The sequence below is a fragment of the Oryctolagus cuniculus genome, chromosome 14 (assembly GCF_051225735.1).
Source record: "Oryctolagus cuniculus isolate XC-2025 breed Fujian yellow rabbit chromosome 14, ASM5122573v1, whole genome shotgun sequence".
Classification (NCBI taxonomy): domain Eukaryota; kingdom Metazoa; phylum Chordata; class Mammalia; order Lagomorpha; family Leporidae; genus Oryctolagus; species Oryctolagus cuniculus.
In genome coordinates, this window is record NC_142880.1 from 32,315,516 (window position 1) to 32,334,847 (window position 19,332).

At 40.3% G+C, this 19,332-nt stretch overlaps 1 protein-coding gene across 5 annotated transcripts in view; it reads left to right on the forward strand.

Moving 5' to 3' along the window:
• MAN2A1 (mannosidase alpha class 2A member 1) overlaps positions 1-19,332 on the forward strand; it is a 169,590-nt gene that overhangs the window by 25,711 nt on the left and 124,547 nt on the right. For 3 of the 5 annotated variants that reach the window (XM_051853587.3, XM_089313110.1, XM_051853589.3), the window contains 2 exons: positions 730-874; positions 13,447-13,618. In XM_051853587.3, the coding sequence (XP_051709547.3) occupies positions 730-874; positions 13,447-13,618 (317 nt within the window). Of the gene's footprint in view, positions 1-729; positions 875-12,891; positions 13,047-13,446; positions 13,619-18,330; positions 18,454-19,332 lie in introns of those variants that run through there. The other 2 variants (XM_089313108.1, XM_089313109.1) reach the window with 2 other exon arrangements.

The following is a 19,332-nucleotide window of genomic DNA, read 5'->3' on the forward strand; positions in this document are numbered from 1 at the left end:
CTTGAGATTGTGTTCTTTGTCACATTTAGTATAACAAAGAATATGAAGGATTAAAGTAGAATCTTAGGTTTTCTGGCAAATGTTTTTGTCCAAATAAGTCATTACTAGAAGAAATACTGCATTGGAATATTAGGAAACATGTAGATACTAAAAGCTAAATCTCAGTTTTAAGACTGTCCTGCATTTTGAATGATTATGCTAAGTTGGCCCTGTTGTGTTTTATTTTTAGAATAAGAATAGTAAACATAACTCATGCCAGGTGGAAGAACAGTTACAGATGCATTTTCATTCAGGAATAGATTTTAGAAATATGTGAGACTGATTATAAAAAAAGACAACTCAGAGTAGAAAACAAACTCATTTTGAACATGCTAAAATATCCAGTCTTCACATTTCTTCAGAATTTTTTTTATTCATTGTTCTGTTCCTATAAATTTCTTTTCAGTTCTGTAGGAAGTGAGGTCCGGGAAGAAGGAATGGAATGGAGTGATTGTCTTCAGGAAGCAGGGTGGGAGGGGATTATTCACCAGGGCAGTCGGTGCTGCAGAAGCAGCGTTTCAAGCCTTTGAAAGGGAATTGCATGTTTTTTGCCTCAAACTTTTCCATTCACGTTTCTAGAGATAGTTGTGTCTTGTGAAGCCTATGCGGAGAATAGCAGTGAACAGGTGTTTACCAGCAGTAAGATTAAATCAATAACCGCTCAAGTGTAATTCTCTTCTGCATGTTTAGATGCTGGATGTATACAGCCTCGTCCCTTTCGACAATCCTGACGGTGGAGTTTGGAAACAAGGGTTCGATATTACCTATCAAGAGGACGAATGGGATGCTGAACCCCTTCAGGTCTTTGTGGTGCCTCACTCTCATAACGACCCAGGTAACATGCTCTTCAGCAACAGCTAGAGGAGGGCGACTCTTTGGGCCCGGAGCTTTTAAATTCGAATCTGGTAGAGCCACTTACCAGATTTTCAAGCCATTTGCTTCTGGCTTTTAATGGTCATCTCTTCCTCTTGTGTGTCATTGTATTTTAGCGTTCTTGGTTTATCAGTTTATGATGACTCTTACTTATTCATTTATTTATTTTTGTCCCCAGAGAATTTTTTTTTTTTTTTTTGACCATGAGGGTAAGGAGGAATTACTACAGTCAGGGGGACATGGGAGTTGGTGTGCATTCTTGTCTGTATGAGTACACAGGCACAGAAAGTGCAGGGCTTGTAAAGTTAATTGCAGCATTCTTTTTGGAATGTATTTCCAAAGACTTCTTTTAAAGGACTTAATTATGTATCTGTTACTTTTCTCAGTGGCTGAACTTTGTCATTACTGTCAGAGGACTGTTACTCACCTTGTTCCTTGACTGCTTTTTGTTACCCTTAAGATTCATGTATCTTCTGCGTGTGCCATTTGTTTATTGGCGTGCATTCCTTTCTTCCGTATTTCTAAGGCCATAGAACTTGTTCCTCCAGGTCTGGACACAGGATGTAGCAGGATCTTTGTGTGTGTGCTCCTTCTAGATGTGAGAACTAGTCTGGGAAGCAGAGCTTGGATACTAACATGTCTACATTCCCAGAGGCCTTCAGTATTTTAGCATGCACAGAGATATAAAATCCTTGAAGGCAAAACTACTCTGGAAATTGATGAGGAACAGTTGCATTTCATCGACTACTGACGTGGTTTTGCTGCCTTTCTGTTTTCCAGCAAGTCCTTTTTGGTCCACGTTTTCCTCAGCTGTATTGTGAGTCATCTTCCGCCTTAATCTTAGCCTGTGCCTTTCAAATCCAAACTCAGAGATGGCTGGGCATCCTGGAGAGACTTCTGGGACAGCAACCAGGGAGAAGGGCTCTGCTGTGTGTGGCCCTGCATCCCTGGACACCCTCAGCAGTGTATGCAGCGTTGGTCATCCAAGTGGAGTTATGTGTTGGACAGGGTTAGTTACCAAGTACAGAGGGCAATGAAAATCCCATCTGATCGCAGTTCCTTTTGCTGTTGACTCCCAGCAGTAGTGGGTTAATGAGAACATTTGCATATAGAAGCTGCTTGTGGAAAACAGCTTGCCAGGCCCACACTCAGAGAGGGGAGGACACATGCTTCATACATAGGACCTGAGACTGCCCGTGGCACTGCAGGTTTTTAAAAGCATAAATTTCATATCCACTCTGGAGTGTTCACTTATTGAGTGATACAGTGGAAAAACCATTGGTAGTGTTGTAAGTTGTCCTTTTCTCTCACTGCCAATCACATACAGTGAATTCTTAGCACTAAATTGCGTGTGTGATGCAATTCCATTGTATAATCTTCCTCGTAGGTTTATAAATACACTTCAGTGTGTCATGCAAGTCCTTCTCATCCAAAACCCACTTCTGCTCTCTTTTTTTGATTTTTTTGACCTTATTATCCTTTCTCTGATTCTGTCATCCTTAATTTCCACCCATCTCGTTTCTTGTTATTTCATAACAAATGGGCACTTATGTGTAATAGTGGTTTACCAGGCAGGGTGCCAGATGCTTTACAGTGCTTGCAGTCACCCTTGAAGGCTGGTGCCCCTGTGCACAGCAGAGTGGTTGCACTTTTCTAGTGTTTTACAGGTGGGAACGGGACCAGAATACTTCCCTGCCAGTTTCCTTGCCTCTTCCATGAGAGTAAAGTCATGTGACAGAAAACATATGTCTCTCTCTTTTTTTTTTTTTTTTTTGACAGGCAGAGTGGACAGTGAAAGAGAGAGACAGAGAGAAAGGTCTTCCTTTTGCTGTTGGTTCACCCTCCAGTGGCTGTTGCGGCCGGCGCGCTGCAGCCGGCGCACTGCGCTAATCTGATGTCAGGAGCCAGGTACTTCTGGTCTCCCATGGGGTGCAGGGCCCAAGTACTTGGGCCATCCTCCACTGCACTCCCGGGCCACAGCAGAGAGCTGGCCTGGAAGAGGGGCAACCGGGACAGAATCCGGCACCCCGACTGGGACTAGAACCTGGTGTGCCAGCGCCGCAAGGTGGAGGATTAGCCTAGTGAGCCACAGCGCTGGCCAAACATGTCTCTTAATTATTCATTTAGTTGAGAGGCATGTGCATATACACACACAGGCGCGCGCACACACACACACAGTGGGAGGGAGGGGGCTGAGAGAGAGAGAAAACGAGAATCCAGTGAGCTCTCCTCCATCTGCTGGTTCAATGCCCCAAAGTCTGCAATCGCTGGGCCTAGGGGAGGCCAAAGCTGGAACCTGACAACCCAATCCCTGTCTCCTGTATGGGCACCAGGAACCCAGTTACAAAAGCCATCATGTGGTGCCTCCTAGGGTGTGCAATGGCAGGAAGCTGAGGTCAGAGCCATAGCCAGGTATCGAACCTGAGTACTATGACGTGGGATGCTGATGCCTTAACTGTTAGGCTAAATGCCTGCTCCCTTGTGTCTCCAGTTCAACTCTATTCTGTTGTCTAGACCAGCATTCGGCATAGTAATTGCTATGTGTGTAAGGCCCTCTTGGACCTGTCTCCTTGCCCCTCTGCTGCATGCTCAAACTGTCCGCACATCCACGCTTGCATGTGACATGCTTAGAGATGTAAATGTTTACAGCATTTTGCCATGGCCTGCCGGCTCCAGCATAAGCTCCTTAAGGTCTGGAACTGTGTTTCATGAACCACCATGTTGGGAATGCTCATTGTGGTTCAGTTAAATGAGGGAACGCACCAGTGACTCCAACTGACAGCACTTGGTCCTTAGCCTCTACTTTTTTTTTTTTTTTAATATCCATCCCTCCTTCCTGATGTCAGCTAATGTATGTCTCTTAAAAAAATCTTAATTAAAAATGCATTTTTTAATATTATGTACAAACAACAGAAATCTGAAGCCCTTTGAGGGCCAGGTTTGGCCCTGCTTTTTAGTTTTTGCTTATTTGCATTGTGGTTCCTGCAGTGGTTAGTATGTGGTCCTTTGAGAAGACATGCAAACTGTTCTTGACAGTAATAAATGAATCTGTCTACTTTGTCTCCTAGCAACTACAGTTGAATATTTTTGTCTTAGTAAAAGATGTTAATGACCCTTAACCCTCAGACCCGTCTCCACTTGAGGAAAAAAATAATGATCAGAAACAGATCTTTTCAAATTAAAGCAATTTTTGCTATCAAGCAAAATGCTAGAGAAAAGAACCTGCCGACTATTCATAATAGTTTTTCCTTATCCCTAACATAAGGGAATACTGATAAACTGAATTAATGTGTGAAAAACAGCATTGCTCAGGTCCTGAAAAACCACTCTTTGAATGTGCAGGAAAAAGCACGTGCACATGCATTCCAGGTCACAAGGTGACCATAGTGAGAGCTTGTTGTGCGACACCCGTAAGTGCATGTGCAATTAGGCAGTTTGCCTCCTAAAAGAGATTTATAGAAATGTGTTGGCATTTTCTACAGCACACTTTAAAACAAGCTGTAGCTCCTAGTTTGTTTTATCAGTAGATTAGTAGTCCATTGTGTGTAGAAATTTTTAAGATTCCTGTCATTAGGCCCCCAACTTAAAGAATTTATATGTAAACCTCTGCCTGTGATGCCAGCATCCCGTGTGGGTACCAGTTCAAGTCCCAGCTGCTCCACTTCAGATCCTGCTCCCTGCTAGGGAATCTGCGAAAGCAGCAGATGATGACCCAAGTGCTTGGGCCCCTGCATCCACATGGGAGACCTGGATGAAGCTCCTGGCTTCTAGCTTTGGCCTGACCCAACCTGGGCTGTTGTGGCAATGTGGGGAGGGAACCAGTGAATGGAAGATATCTCTCTCCTCCTCTCTCTGTAACTTTGCCTTTCAAATAAATAAAAAATGAATCTTTTAAAGAAAAAGAATGTATATATTCCTGTGTTTTTATATGCTGAGTTTTTTTTTTCTTTTTAGACTAACCTGATAATATTCCTCAAGGAAAGGTGCATTTCTAAATATGTGTGTATCTTCATAAAATTCCGACTTATGTCTTCTTCTAGTCTATAAGTACATGTAACAATTGTCATATAGCATTTAAATGGTTTATGCAAGTAAAAACAAAATTGGAAAGGAATTGTTGACAATGTTGATAACTTTGTTCTGTTATGCTTTTGAAAAGTTTTGAATCATAGACCATGAAATTAAATGTTAGTTGACTGATACATGTTCATGTTGTATTTAATAAGCTGATTAAAACACAATTACAGCACCTTTGTATCTACAATCTTAATTCTTTGCTTCCCACTAGTTAAACTGCTGAAATATTTAGTTAATTTTCCTTCAAGGAAATCACAGTGTGTAGAGGGACGATAAGGCATGCTAAATGGAAGGCTGGACGGCATATTGTTAGTTAAGCAATTTGTAAAGTGAACATTAGAAAATAATCCCCCATGTGGGATGACTCTAAAATAGTGGGAAGGCCAAGGCCTGAGAGTAACACTGGGAAACAATGTTATTGTGTGTTTCTGCAGTTCTTTGCAGAAATTTTAATTCACTCAATGACTAATGAGGATTTTCCAGCTTTTTCTTTACTTGTGAAACTAAGAAAAGAGATTTTCACATTTTGGTACTATTTTCACATTTTGGTACCTAGAAATACTTATGCAGTCTTATTCTAAAATAGTAAAAAAAAATGAGGAAATCATGGTACAAATACTGTTTTTAGGCATTTCTGTTAAAATGTCAATTGCAGTCACAATTTGAAAACAGTTGTGGCCAGCCATGGTTGACTAATAATGTGGATGATAGGTCCAGAGACTTGAGCATCTGGGTGCCAGAGGCAACAGCTGGCTGGAATGAGATGGTCACAAGGAGAGGTGTGTCCAGGCACACAGTTTGGCGGTCCTACCTTTGATTTAGCTACTGCAGGATGAAGAGGTGTCTTTGGCTTTGACAGCTGTGCTGGGAAATTGGAGTTTCTAGTGCTATAGTAGTGCAAGGAGGAACTGAGAGCTAGCCTTCAGTGCCTGTCCTCATCAGAACAGACCAAGTGCTCAGTGAGGCCACATGTAACAGGTGAAGGCAAGGGTGGCTAGTTGGATATGGTCATTTGCTGAAAGTCAGCCAGTTATACATTGTCCAAGGCTGCTGAGATGAAGCTCAGGTTTGTATCATACTGAAATCCATGTTCTTTCCTTTTACCTTACTGCCTATTAAGGTACTTGATTTCATTCAAATGATTATTTTTTCTTGTTTTATGTGTTTTAGCCAATTTAGCATGTTTAATATGGACTCTGGATTGTTGTAGGGTCATTAGATTAGGCACATGAAAATACAAGATGCGCAGTTAAATTTGAATTTCCACTACACAGTAGATTTTTAGTGTGTGTCTATGAGGTTACTTCAAAAAGTTCATTAAAAGTATAATTAAAAGGTAAGTTTACTTTTGGTGTAAACCTTTTGTGAAATCCATGCTTTTTTTGTCAGAATATACGTTTTCCATGAACTTTCTGAAGACCCCTTGGATGTGTCCCAAATATGACATGTGACATACTTGTACTAAATATTGTTTATCTGAAATTCATGTTGTATTTTATCTTGCAACCTTAATTGTTGAGAAGATGATAGCATTTAAGAAGTAACAGTTACATAGCTCTCCAGATACCTGTTTTTAAGAGATCTCTAGAATTTATGTATTGAAGTCCCTTTTCTAGAGTGAGACAGTTGCATTGGTTTGAGCTCTCACTGGATGTCGTTTCTTGAGGAGCACATATGTCAGTTCGTTCCTGAAAGATCCAGCTGGTTGTTGAACGTCTCCTGATTCCCTTCATTTCATTATCTTTGTCTTTGAAGTAGGGGGTGCTTCAGAGCTATCCAGTGCACTAGGAATGCTCCTGCGCTTCTGAAATTTACCATGTTCCATGCACTGTTCTAGACATTTTACATACATGGAGTCCATTACACCACTCAGCAGCTTCATAACAGAGTGCTGCTGTTGCAGTCAGATCATAGATAAGAAAGGAGGCAGAAGAGAGTGTAAATGATGTATGTGTGCATGTGTGCATGGCAGGACTGGATTTGAACCCAATCTGGACTGAAACTCATTCTTTTGTATGACTTTGCCTTCGGTGGGGAGGAATGTCTATTAGTATTGTCAAATCAAAGATCATCTACTTTGATATTAACGATCACACACACACACACACAAAAAACTGTTAACTGCCTTGCACAAGTGGCTACCTCACTGTGTTATTTCCTGCCTCTTTTTCCTTTAGATTTTTCTAGTCAGTGTTTATTGAAATGGATATCATTATCCTTAAATACCACATTAGTACATGAGATGGTCAGTGGTTTTCATCATTGCTACATTTTTTTACAATTAAGGAATGATTTAGAAGCAGTATTTTCCAGCTTTTCAAGTGGTTTCTTCTAGAAACTTTGATAATTTGCTCAGTATTTGGTTGACTATAAGGCTAAGTAGTTAGGGTGGGCATTTGGTACAGTGGTTATTAATGACCGTGGATCTGGACACCTACAGCCTGTATCCAAATGCCTGGATTTGAATCTGTGGCTTCACTTCTGATTCGAGCTTCTTGCTTGTGTGCACCCTGAAAGATAGCAGGTGATGGCTCAAGCGATTGCATCCCCGCCACCCATGTGGAAGACCTAGATTATGTTCCAGGCTTCTGGCTTTGGCCTGGTCCAGCCCTGGCTGTTGTAGACATTTGAATAGTGATCTGGTGGTTGGAAGATCTCTGTCTGTCTCTGTTTCTCTCTGTGCCTTTCAAATCTAAATCCATTAAATAAATATTTTTTTAAATGTGAAGTTCCCTTATTTACCCTGACAGTGCCCATCAAAGGAAGTCATTTTTTTTCCTTTTATTTCTGAGAATTTCTCTTTTTTATTTATTTTCATTAGTTCAAGCAACTAAGCTTTTGGGGGGATGTGACTCTTTAGACTGCTTTCAGTGTTAGATGCTCATAGATGAGATTCTTATGAAGGGAGGGGAATTACTTTGTGGCATAGATTTAGAAATTATTTTGGTGGTTGATCTCCCAGTCACAGATATCAAATGTCAAGGTATGCAAATCTTTTAAATTAAATGACACTTAAAAAAGCATGCAGTAAGAGGTCACAGTTGCACTTTATCCATACTACACAGCTGCAGGATGAACAAAACCCCAGCTGTCCTAATGGTGATGGAAATAGCTTGTTGTGGTATAGGGTAAAATTTCCAGTGACAGCATCTTTAATGCATTGAATAAAATGCTGTATCTCAGACATCTTAATGGATGCAAAGCTGATATGCTTAGAAAACCATTATATGACACAAAATTACCTGGACAAAAGATTAGATGATTTTGGAAACCGGAGTTCAGAAGCAGCTAGAAGAATCAGAAGATTTATAGGTCTCCAAGGACGCAAGGTTCTTTGGGTACCTGGGTCGGCTTCCTCTTTGTCTCTCCCTATGTCTCCTCCTAGAGACTTCAGTGGGTTATTAAATTCTCTCCCTTTTTTCTGTGCTGCCTCTCATTTCCCTTTGTCTCCTTCCTCTGCATTTCATAGCCATGTTTTAAATACAGTGGTCTTGGTTTCTGGTTCTCACTCTGCTTTACCTTTCAGTCTCTCCTTTACGCTCCTGGTACAGTTATTTTTGAAAGCAGAGATCAGAAAACGTCCTTTCTCCTAAGTTTTCCATAAGAAACAAGAATGGCGTAGTAGGTTTTCAGTGATCTAGCCCCCGCTTCTGTTGCTCTATTTCTCATATTCCCACCACATACCCTGCAACACACCTCTGTGGCTTCCCCACATGCTGTCCCCCTGGGATGGAACTTCCACCCTTCTGCTCTCTCCAGATGAGGACTCATCTAAGAGTCTCTCTCCGTTTCCTCTGGTAGGACTTTACCATTTCTTTGCTCTCCCAGCATTTGTTCGTATTTTCTCTGTAGTATCTGTTTTCATTTACCTTTTTTTATTGCTCTGCCCTTATTAAATGCTCTGTACGTGTCTGAATGAATAAAGCCCAACGTTAATTAAGAGTCTTTTACAGTTTATCAGAGGTGAAAAACAAGCTTAACTTTTACCAGAAATGTTGGAGTTAAAATTAATCAGCAGCAGATTTGAGGAATAGTCATACCAATTAAAATTGCACATCGTCCCATAAGTATGAGACTGGATATTGCAGTTGAATATTAAGGAATTAACAAGTGATGGAAGAAACTTGTTGATTATTTGTTGATAGAGAATAACTTAATTACTAAATCAAAGGAGCTTCTTAGAAAATGAACCCTGTTTGTATTTATTTTTAAATTTGTTAGTACATTGAAATGAAAATAAGTTAAAGCTTAAGTTGCCTGCTTTATATGCTTATTTTCAGTAGGTTTCTTATCTGCATATAGATATTTGTGCCTCAGAATCTTTTCCTGTTTTCCTAAAAGAACAGAGCATATTTAACTATTGAGCAGAATTAATGTGCTGATTAAAAATTATTACTAAATTTAGTAATTACTAAATTACTAAAATTAATATTTAGTAGCTAAAACTGCTAACAGTGGTAACAGTGCTTTGGGAGAGGGTGGTACCTTCCTAGGGATGGGCCTTTTAAATCGTGTTGGACAGAACCTTTAAAATATAAATATTGAGGAACTTAGAAGTGTTGGACAAATGTGATTAGGTTAACATCAGGCCCGACTGTGAACATAGTAACGTTGACGGTGTGGTATCTTTGTACATTTGGTTTAATTTCTAGTTAGGGTAATAAGTTTGCATTTAGAGTCCCATAGTTGTTTCTCAGTCTCTCTGGCCCGATCCTTCATTCATCTGAGCCTCTGCTCTTCTGTATTTGCTGCACCAGGTGCTGGTTTAAAGTTTGGGTTATTGTGTGTGCCCAGGCCTGCTTCTGAAATTTGCAGGATCTGAGGCAGGAGGTAGAAGGCCTTTGTAGAAACCCATACACCCTTGGTCTAAACATTTAAACATTATAAATTCAAGTAACAAGTTCCCCCAAAAAGTAGATCCCATGTTCCTGCCTTAGAAGTGGCTCAGTGATCTAGAAGGCTGAGTGAGGTGCAGACTGCTCTCGTTCAGTTTCCCCCTGGGGTGTGGTGGTATGTGCACAGAGCTTGCCAGCCTTGGGGGGCAGCCCAGCCCCTCTTCTCCTGTCAGACCTGGCCCTACTCCAAAGGAGAAAGGGCTTTGTTTGCTGACGCCTGGGTGCTCTGTTGATAGCTCCTGCAGACTGCAGCCTCCTGGCCTCTGCTCAGCCTGTGGAGTGTCCCACTTGCAGGATTCAGTGCCTTTATGCTGCAAGACTTAGCGAAGAACTGTGCAGGCTTTGGATGTTAGCTTAGTGCTTTTTTGGACACAGACACTCCCTGGGTGACCAAGTTCTTTGTCCTGTGGGTTTATCCTATGGAAAGCAGTGTGGACAGTGGAAGAGTGGGGAGATCTTTCCAGAGTCCAGGGTTCAGGGGCGGGTTCCTCTTAACCAGGTCTTCAGGGTGGTCTTGTTTTGAACTGTGCTTGTCTTGAACTAAATAAAATCCAGTGTTGCTCAGGAGGCTCCCTCAGATTTCCACATAGTCTCTAGACTTTCAAGCTATGATCAAGAGCCCCAAATTTTAAAAATAAATCATGATTTGTTCGTGAATATTACTGGGTGCCTAATTATTCTTACACATTGAAAATAGGCAACAAAGTTCCTGACTTTATTAGTTTTTGATCTTAGAACTTAAAAAAAATCAGTGCTATTGAATTTGCATTTTTGCTTTGTAGAACTTCTAATTCACTCCTTGTTTTAAATATTTCTCCACTTATTTAAAATAGCTACTAGTTCTTTTATGAATAGTAGTGTTGTTGGAATGAAAAGAATAAATTGAAAAGTATTCTTAATGCTGTTCTAGCCCTGATTCAATTTCCAAATGTATTCAAGGGAAAGAAAAAAGCTGTGAATTGACCACTTAAGTAAATCAGTTTGCAACTCCATGTCCTGAGATTATTAAATCTAGAGGTAGGAATCTAATTTTATGTCACCAAATCTCATCTCTTACAACTTCTCATAAAATACTATCTTTCTGATTGGTCTCATGTTAATATACAATTGTAGTTTTTTACAGTAATTTAGAAAAAGAAGAACCAGTTCGGTGTGAAAGGGAATACTTGATTACTCTATTGTATAAGAGCAATAAAAGCTAATTTGCTGTTATATTACTCAATATTGAAAGCTGCAAGAGGCTATCTTTCAGTTCATTCTTTATTAATTGTGTTATATTGTAGTGGCATTAGTATCTATTATAGATGAGTTTTATGGAAAGCTTTTACATTCACATCTCTGGGCTTGTATTTTGGCTCATGTAAATATCTTTGACGTATTTTCTGCCTGATTGTTGAAGAGCAAATGAAGTGTTGAAGGGAAAATGGATTAATCAGGCAGTGTGATTCTTCTGAAAACTCTTCTGACAAACTAGTCTTTGAAATGGTCTTAGCTCCTAACAAATTATAGCTGCTGAAAATAGTTATGCTTTAAAAAAATCCTTTTACTTACTGATCTTCATGAAGACTAGCCCTTCTAAGATTTTCTTTCATGCTAGATTACTGGAATTTTATTAAAATAATTTTAGAAGTATCCTACTATTCATAGTTATGTAATTTACTTAGTAGCCAGATAATTAATAGTTTTGATCTTTGTTAACACTTAGATAAAAGTATATGTGATATCTTAAAGATAGTAACTCTAATAGAGCCATTTAAATAATTTACACGGTTCTTGTTACACATATATAACAACAACAACATATAGAAATACATTTGATATACTTGTGAATTCAGCTCAGTGTATAGGTATTATGTTTAATATAATAGATTGCATTCAGTAAAATGATGCCAATTGATAAGGTAAATTCTCCCCACAGTCTTGACTTTTGGATAGTATTAGCACTCATTTATTGTAGGTCTGTAGTAGTTTGCTAGGGCTGTGTTGACAAAGTACCTTAAACAACAGAAATTTGTTTTCTCATTGTCAAAATATTTGTATTCTCTACCACAAGAGATTTTTATTTTTATTTTTACTTTTTTTGCCAGCAAATAGAGCACATAATTGAATATTAACTTAGTTCTAGATGGACAAAGAATACAGCCATTTGGACCCCTGTATTTCGTTCTGTATCGTGTGTGAGGATTGGAAGCAATCAGCAGCAGCTCATTCTGTATGTGTAGAAACTCTGTTCACTGTAGGATTTCATAGATGAGGACGGGTTACTTTCAGAGAGTCTACTTTGCTTCCCACCAGTAAGGTTGCAGGTTTTTGCATTGGCCATTTTAGCGATCTGCCTGAAGGGCTATGTTTGGGCATGTGGGTCTTGTTACAAATGTTTCCTAGACCTAAATTGCAAATGTCTTCAGATTTTCAGAATATTAGAGAAGCAGTAGGAAAAATGAGACAACTAAGTTTTTGTCAACATACACAATTCCCTTTTGAGAGAACTTTACATGGATGTGCACACATTTATTGTTGGGTTGGTACCACTTTGGGCATATAAAAAACTGAATAGTGGGTTGCCGCTCCCCGATTCGTGGAGGAACGACACTGGACCCTGCGCTGTTCTTTTTGCCTGGCCCTTTCCCGGGTTTGCTGCCACCCCGCCTCCGCGGAGGGGCGGCACCCCTGCTGCTTTCCCCGCTTCCGTGGAGGAGTGGCACACCACCGGCGGGCTCTCTCAGGGGTTGCTCAGATGTTATCCGGATGTTCCTCAGGTGTTCCCAGTGCATGTTGTCTCTCTCCTCCTTTATAGTCTTCTTCCACCAATCCATGGTCTGCTACCCACACGCCGAGCACGCTGCTCTCCTCCAATCAGGAGCAGGATCAGCTCCTGCAGTTTATCAGTTGAATTGGCGAGGCAGCTGCGTAGAAGTTGTTTGGTCTCTCTCTCAGTGCCATATTGTGGGAGAGCAGATGCATAGAATTAGTCCTAGTTCCAGTAATTTAGTCTAGTCTCAGTTGCTCCCCACAGTGGGTGGCCTTTGGGAACAAATGCCTGTTTGGGGAAGAATTCTGTTTCTCAAGATTCATATTGGTGTTGCAGTTACCTTATTGCTATGTGGCTTGCTTTTAGTGTAGCCTATGTTTGCAGTTTTCTTGGTTTACTTACTTTATTAGGTGAGGAATTTTAGATGTGACATGAAGATAAAATGCTTATTCCAACATTGTGAGAATGCTATTGTCAACTTGTTAACACTGCTTACATTTTTAAGCTTAGAAGCATGGTAATTATTAAGTGTAAATAACTGCTGTTTGATTTTAGGTCTTCCTTCTCTGTTTTTTTTCCTCGTGGTCAGAATTTGTGCAGTTTTCAAGAGTTTTTTCACTGTTCACAGGTTTTTGAATCTTGTGTTAACTAAACTGGAATTTGACTGATTGAAAACACTTGTTAATTTTTAAGTATGCCTTTATGTGAAGGAAGCATCTAAGGGTATCCAAAGGTAATGCAATAGAATGTAACTGAGTTGAATCAGCCATGTGAATCAGATCTTTGTGATATATTTGTGTCTTGATTCAGGTTGGTTGAAGACTTTCAATGACTACTTTAGAGACAAGACTCAGTATATTTTTAATAACATGGTCCTAAAGCTGAAAGAAGACTCAAGCAGGAAATTTATGTGGTCTGAGATCTCCTACTTTTCAAAGTGGTGGGACATTATAGATACTCAGAAGAAGGATGCTGTTAAAAGGTTTGTTTTACAACTTTTTGATACTTGGTCATGTTAAAGGTTATAGAGTGAAACAAGTGTTGACTCTTTAAAAGGTAAATCTGTCTTATTTATATCTGAAGCTTAAGATACTTCTCCACATTCTTTTTCCATTGATTTTGATGTGTCTCTGCAGAAGTGATTTGAAACTTTTCCTTTGAAATTCATATGCTCCAACTTTGTCCTAGAAATGTAATTATTAGGCCAAAAGGGCTTAATCTTTTTTAAGATTTTTTTAAGCATAAAATCAAAGTGACCCCTCTAAAGTTTATCACATTATATTTTTCAAGCTCCCATATGGAAATGTTCCAGTTTCTCTGCCTCTTGGCCAACAATATCAATTTTGAAAACATTGGACAATTTGATGTTTGAAAATATTTAAGCCATTTTTGATTGGTAACAGTTTTGCATAGTTTAGGTTTTTTGTAACTTACTGGAGTATACTTTTTCTCACTAATTTTTAGGAAGGTGTGTGTGTATATATATATAAACATATGTATTATATACTGTATATGCTATCCAAGTATTTCAAAAAGTCTGTAGACAAAAGGAATTAAAAGGTAAGTTTATTTTGGTTTAAAACTTTGAAATTCATGCATATGAGGAGCCTTCCAAAAAGTTCACACAAAATGTATATTGGGAAACAAGTGCATGGATTTTTAAATTTATATTTTAATTTTGTTTTCCTACAAACTTTCTGATATGATCTTGTAGATATTCATTACCCCTTATTTATCCTCAAATTCTTATTTTCTCCTAAATTCATAGTGCCTGATATACAGCCAACCTATTAATCTTTTATTTTCATATTGTTTTTATTGTCATATTTAAAATGGTCCTTCCCAATCTAGAGGTCATTTTCCTTCTTTTACCATTCACGTTTTAAAATCCTATAGTTTATTTATTTATTTATTTTTGACAGAGTTAGACAGTGAGAGAGAGAGAGAGAAAGGTCTTCCTTCTGTTGGTACCCCCCCCCCCAAATGGCCGCTGCGGCCAGTGTGCTATGCCGATCTGAAGCCAGGAGCCAGGTGCTTCCTCCTGGTCTCTCATGCGGGTGCAGGGCCCAAGCACTTGGGCCATCCTCCACTGCCCTCCCGGGCCACAGCAGAGAGCTGGACTGGAAAAGGAGCAACTGGGGCAGAATCCGGCGCCCCAACCTGGAGTAGAACCCGAGGTGCCGGCGCCTCAGGCGGAGGATTAGCCAAGTGACCCGTGGCACTGGCCTGGAATTTATTTTTTAAGATTTTTGTTTTTTATTTGTTTGAAAGGCAGAGAGAGTGAGTGACAGAGACACAGGGTAAAAGATATTCCATCCACTGATTCACTCTGCAGTGCCTATAAGAGCCAGGGCTGGGAATTCATTTTAGATTTCTCACTTAGATGCCAGGGAACCAAAACTTAAGGCATCAGCTGCTTCCTCTCAGGGTGTGCATTAGTGGGAAGCTGGAATTTAGAAGTGGAGCTGAGACTCAACCCCATTGTTGATCGTGCCCCTGTTTTTTTTTTTTTTTTTTTTTTAATATTGTATGATGGGATGTTCTCTGATAAGCAGGCATCTCTGTTCTCAGAACTTGAATATTATCATGCATTGTTTTATTTGTTTAATCCTATGTATCACTTACTGTATCAGTCTCTGCTCTAGATAGTCGACACAACAGGCCTGTGAAGCAGATACCATGATTGTCTTTACTCTGCATCTCAGGGCATCAGTGTGCCGGGGTCATCCCACTAGAACATGGCTGCACTGTGTTGTCTTAGTCCAGACTGTCTCGCTCAGGGGCTGTGCTGTTGCTCCTCCCTGAGAGTTCAGTAGTCCATCCTATCCTACTGATTGGAAATGCCACTTTTATTGTATTTAAATATGCATTGGTTTCTGGGCTTTTGGCCTGTTTCACAGGCTTTCCTGTGGGTTGGTTAATTGTTGCTGCTCTACCATAGTCTCATTAACTGACAGGTTAAGTTTTCCCCTTGTCTTTCTTTATTGAAAGCTTCTTTTAATGAATGACCTTTAATTTTTCCAAAGAGCTTTAGAATTAATTTGTTAATTTCTGTCCAACCAAAAACAAAATCTCTTTGGATTTTGATAGAAACTGACATAAGCATTTAAAAGCAATTTGAGCAGAATTGATTTTCTATCCTATTTATTGAAGCATTCCCCCCTCCCACCCATAGCAGGCTTCAGGTGGTTGCGTGGCTGGCTAGGAAGGCACCATAGTGCAGGCTGTGCACCCCCATGAGTACCAGGAGGAACCCAGTAACCATTGTAAGGAGAGGTCCAGCCACTCTTCTACTCCAGCCGAACTGTGCCTGTCAGGTTGTCCCTTCGGTTACCCAGGACAACCTGGAAATCTAAAATGTCACGAAACATACTTTGACTTTTTAAACTGAAATGTGAGTAGCTAATTTAGATTAATGTACACAGGTGGGCGCATGTGTGCTTGCACGCGTGCACATAAACACACTCTCACAGAGCCAAGTAGAACATGTTTCTGAATTCTTAGTTTAGATTTGGCTACCTACTAGCTTGCAACCTTTTAAAAGTAAGAACTTCCCTATACTTCAAAGCCATGTGAAACTGGTGTTATAGAAGTAATTCTTTTACTAAGTTTAAGATTAAATTTTTTGTTTGTTTAGATCTAACATTATTCTTGAGAACAAATAATACTTTATATTTTCTAAAACTATAATCTTAGATATTTTACTCAGATTGTTCAGATTTTAAAAAATTTATCCCTTCTGTATTTTTCCTCATTGTTTCTTTTGGGACTCTGTCCCCCACCCCCCATCTTCATTACACTGGCTAAAGCTCTGGTATTTTTGTTGGTTTTTGCCCACCCTGTTACTCCCCAAGAACCTTTTTATATTTTACCTGTTATTACTCTGAATCTCTGTGCTTTCATCTTTTGTAATTCCTTTTACCAGCACTGACTAATGCTAAATGTGCCAGTCCATTTATATTAACAAAGGACACCTCTCCATCTGCATTTTTGCCTTTCAGCACTGCTCAAGCTAGCTTTTAAATTTCTATGTCATTTTTTCATTACTGTATTTCCCGCTAAATGTCCTGAGACTCTGGTTATTATTTGTTCCTTGACTTGAGTATGGCAGAAAAATTTTCAGTTTGCAAGCGTTGTTTTTTCCCAAGTTGTGCTTGACTAAAAACCAGCTTTAACATCATGTGGTCATTGACTGTGGACCACACACTTTCGTTCTCCAGCTAGCTGGTGAAAGTGGGTGTTGGGAGCACATGTGCTTTGTGACTGGGAAGTGGTGGCAAAAGCTTTCTGAAATCTGATGGGAAGTTGCACAGAGATGTGGATGGCTGTGGTGCATAACACACAGTGAATGAGGGAGCTGGTGGATGTCTGAGGCACGGGTGTGATCTCGTGTTTCTGCGTGGTGTGGCGCCGTTTTCTGCCTTCACTGAGCGTTCCTCAAGGAGTCAATTGTCTATAAGCCAAACAAAATTTCTTCCCAGTCACTTAGCGAGGAATTCCTGTTTTGAAAAGAAGCATTTTTAACAGAATTGACTGTACTTTTTTCTTGCTACTGTTCTTTGATTTGGGTATTTCTGTACTTGCCTGACCTTTGTTATTAGCTCATTCATTCCTTTATTCACAATAGATGATTCCTGAACATCGGCTATCAGGTAGGGACTGGAAAGCACCGGCCACTCCAGGCCTGGAATTGTGTGTCTCATCGTTGACCATTCACCCTCTTTTCTCCTTTTCATGACTGACTCTGCTGTCACCACCACACTTTGGTTGTAGCTTTGTTTGGATTTGCCTGGCCTGGGCTGCCCTTCTCGTTCTTTCTTTAAGGACAGCTGCTTTGGTAGTAGCTGAAAAGGCTGATCACTGGGCCAGGCCACCTGGATTCAGATTCCTCCTGTTTATGGTGTAATTGTGGACAGGTGACTTAACCTCTCTGCATCTCAGATTCTTTATTTGTCAAATAAGAATGGTTTTGGGGCCTAATTTATTCCAGTTTTATGAGGATTGAAGTAATACAAATGAAAAACCAAACACAGTGCACACTGTAATTTTTTGATACCCGGTAAACATTAGTGATTCTTACTATTTTAACTTTGATTTGCCATTTTGAGTATTTCCCTTGGAATTTATAAGTTCTAAAGTCATCTTGAGAGTCTTTTTTCAAAAGGAGAGTTTAAGTATAAAATTTGTTTTGTATCTTAAAAGAGCTTCATTATATCATGCCCCATGCCCCATTGATAACTTTTTTTCCCCACCTGGGCTCAGATGTTTTTAGCATTTTTTAAAACTATATTCATGGAATTCTATGTTTTCACCAAATTATATATCTGGATTTGTATAATTTTCATCATACATGTTTCTTAAACTTATGTGTCTTTAATTTTAGTTTTCTATATTGCTAATTGACTACTGCTTTTGTTTTAGAACCTGGTTTTTTAGTCTCTAGCCCCCCTTTCTCATATATTTACCACATGGGCAGGGGGAGGGGATTTTTTTCAAGGGTCTGTTTCCAATCCAGTGCTTCCTAGCATCAAATATGCCTTTCTGTCAAGCAGTGCTTGGTTTTAACTGTAGCTCTGTGATCTTTATATCATTGTGCATAAATCTAGATATTTTCCCTTTTTTACCTATCCTTGAGCAAGATCAGCTGCATCCACACCTGGAATTTGTCCCAGTGCAGCGTAACTGGCCTCAAATGCTGGCCGTTTCCTTGCTGTGAGTAATAGCGAGCAGGGGCTAGCCATCGGCCAGTCCACCTGATTTCCTTTTGGGAAACCGTCTCTCCTGCAGGAAACTTGTATCCTCTGTGACCTGATCTCAGTGAGTCAGCACATTATTAACCAGGGTTTTGCATCTTTAGAGAGTGAAGTAAGGCTGGCAGATGGAAGGGAGGGAGACTTGCAGGCCCTGCCTCACAGCACCCTCATCTGTAGGACTCTTCCTGTCCTTTGTCGAGGTCCCCGCAGCACACCTGTCACTTAGATTCAGTCTGTCTTCAGGTCCTTGTGGCTGGAAGAGTCCCAGTGCAGTTGCTTTCCAGAGTCAGTTCATGTTGCTTGTGGACAACACAGCCAGCTGCTGGTTTCCACCTTATTTCCTATGTTGGAGAATTAGATCCTGGAACATGATTTGAGCTTCTAGGATTCAGCATCTGGGGAAAGTGCCAGAATCACTTGTGAGATCAGAAAGGCCACATCCATGCGTTTTCCTTTCCATGGAGCTGCTGAGCCTGGGGCTGGCTTTCTACATGCAGCTTTCTCTGTGTGTGGTTTGTCTGAATGCGCTGCTCCACGGGGCCTAGGGCAGGGTCCAGCTCCAGCTAAAGGAAGCTGGGCCTGCTGTCTGCTGTGTTTTATAAGGGGAGGCTGTGCTTGCCTCCCTCCCTCCCAGTGTGTCTGTGTCAGCACCCAGTCTTCAGCAGCAGTCACAGGGTGTGGAGTACAGTGGAGCCCTCACAACTGTGGAGGGTGAAGGATGGATGGGCACTGTGATTAGACCTGTCCCAAGATTCCGCTTTGTCTTAGCCCTTGGCCTTCCGGATTCAGAGCAGTTACCAGCATCTCGGAATTCTCCATTTCTGAGTTGGGACGCCATGCTGATTTTATGCAGGGAGCTTGCGGGTTACTGCTAGTTGAATTCTGGTTTCCTATACACTGTATCTGGCAGAAATGCTGTCTGCCTTATGGAATGTGGATGGCC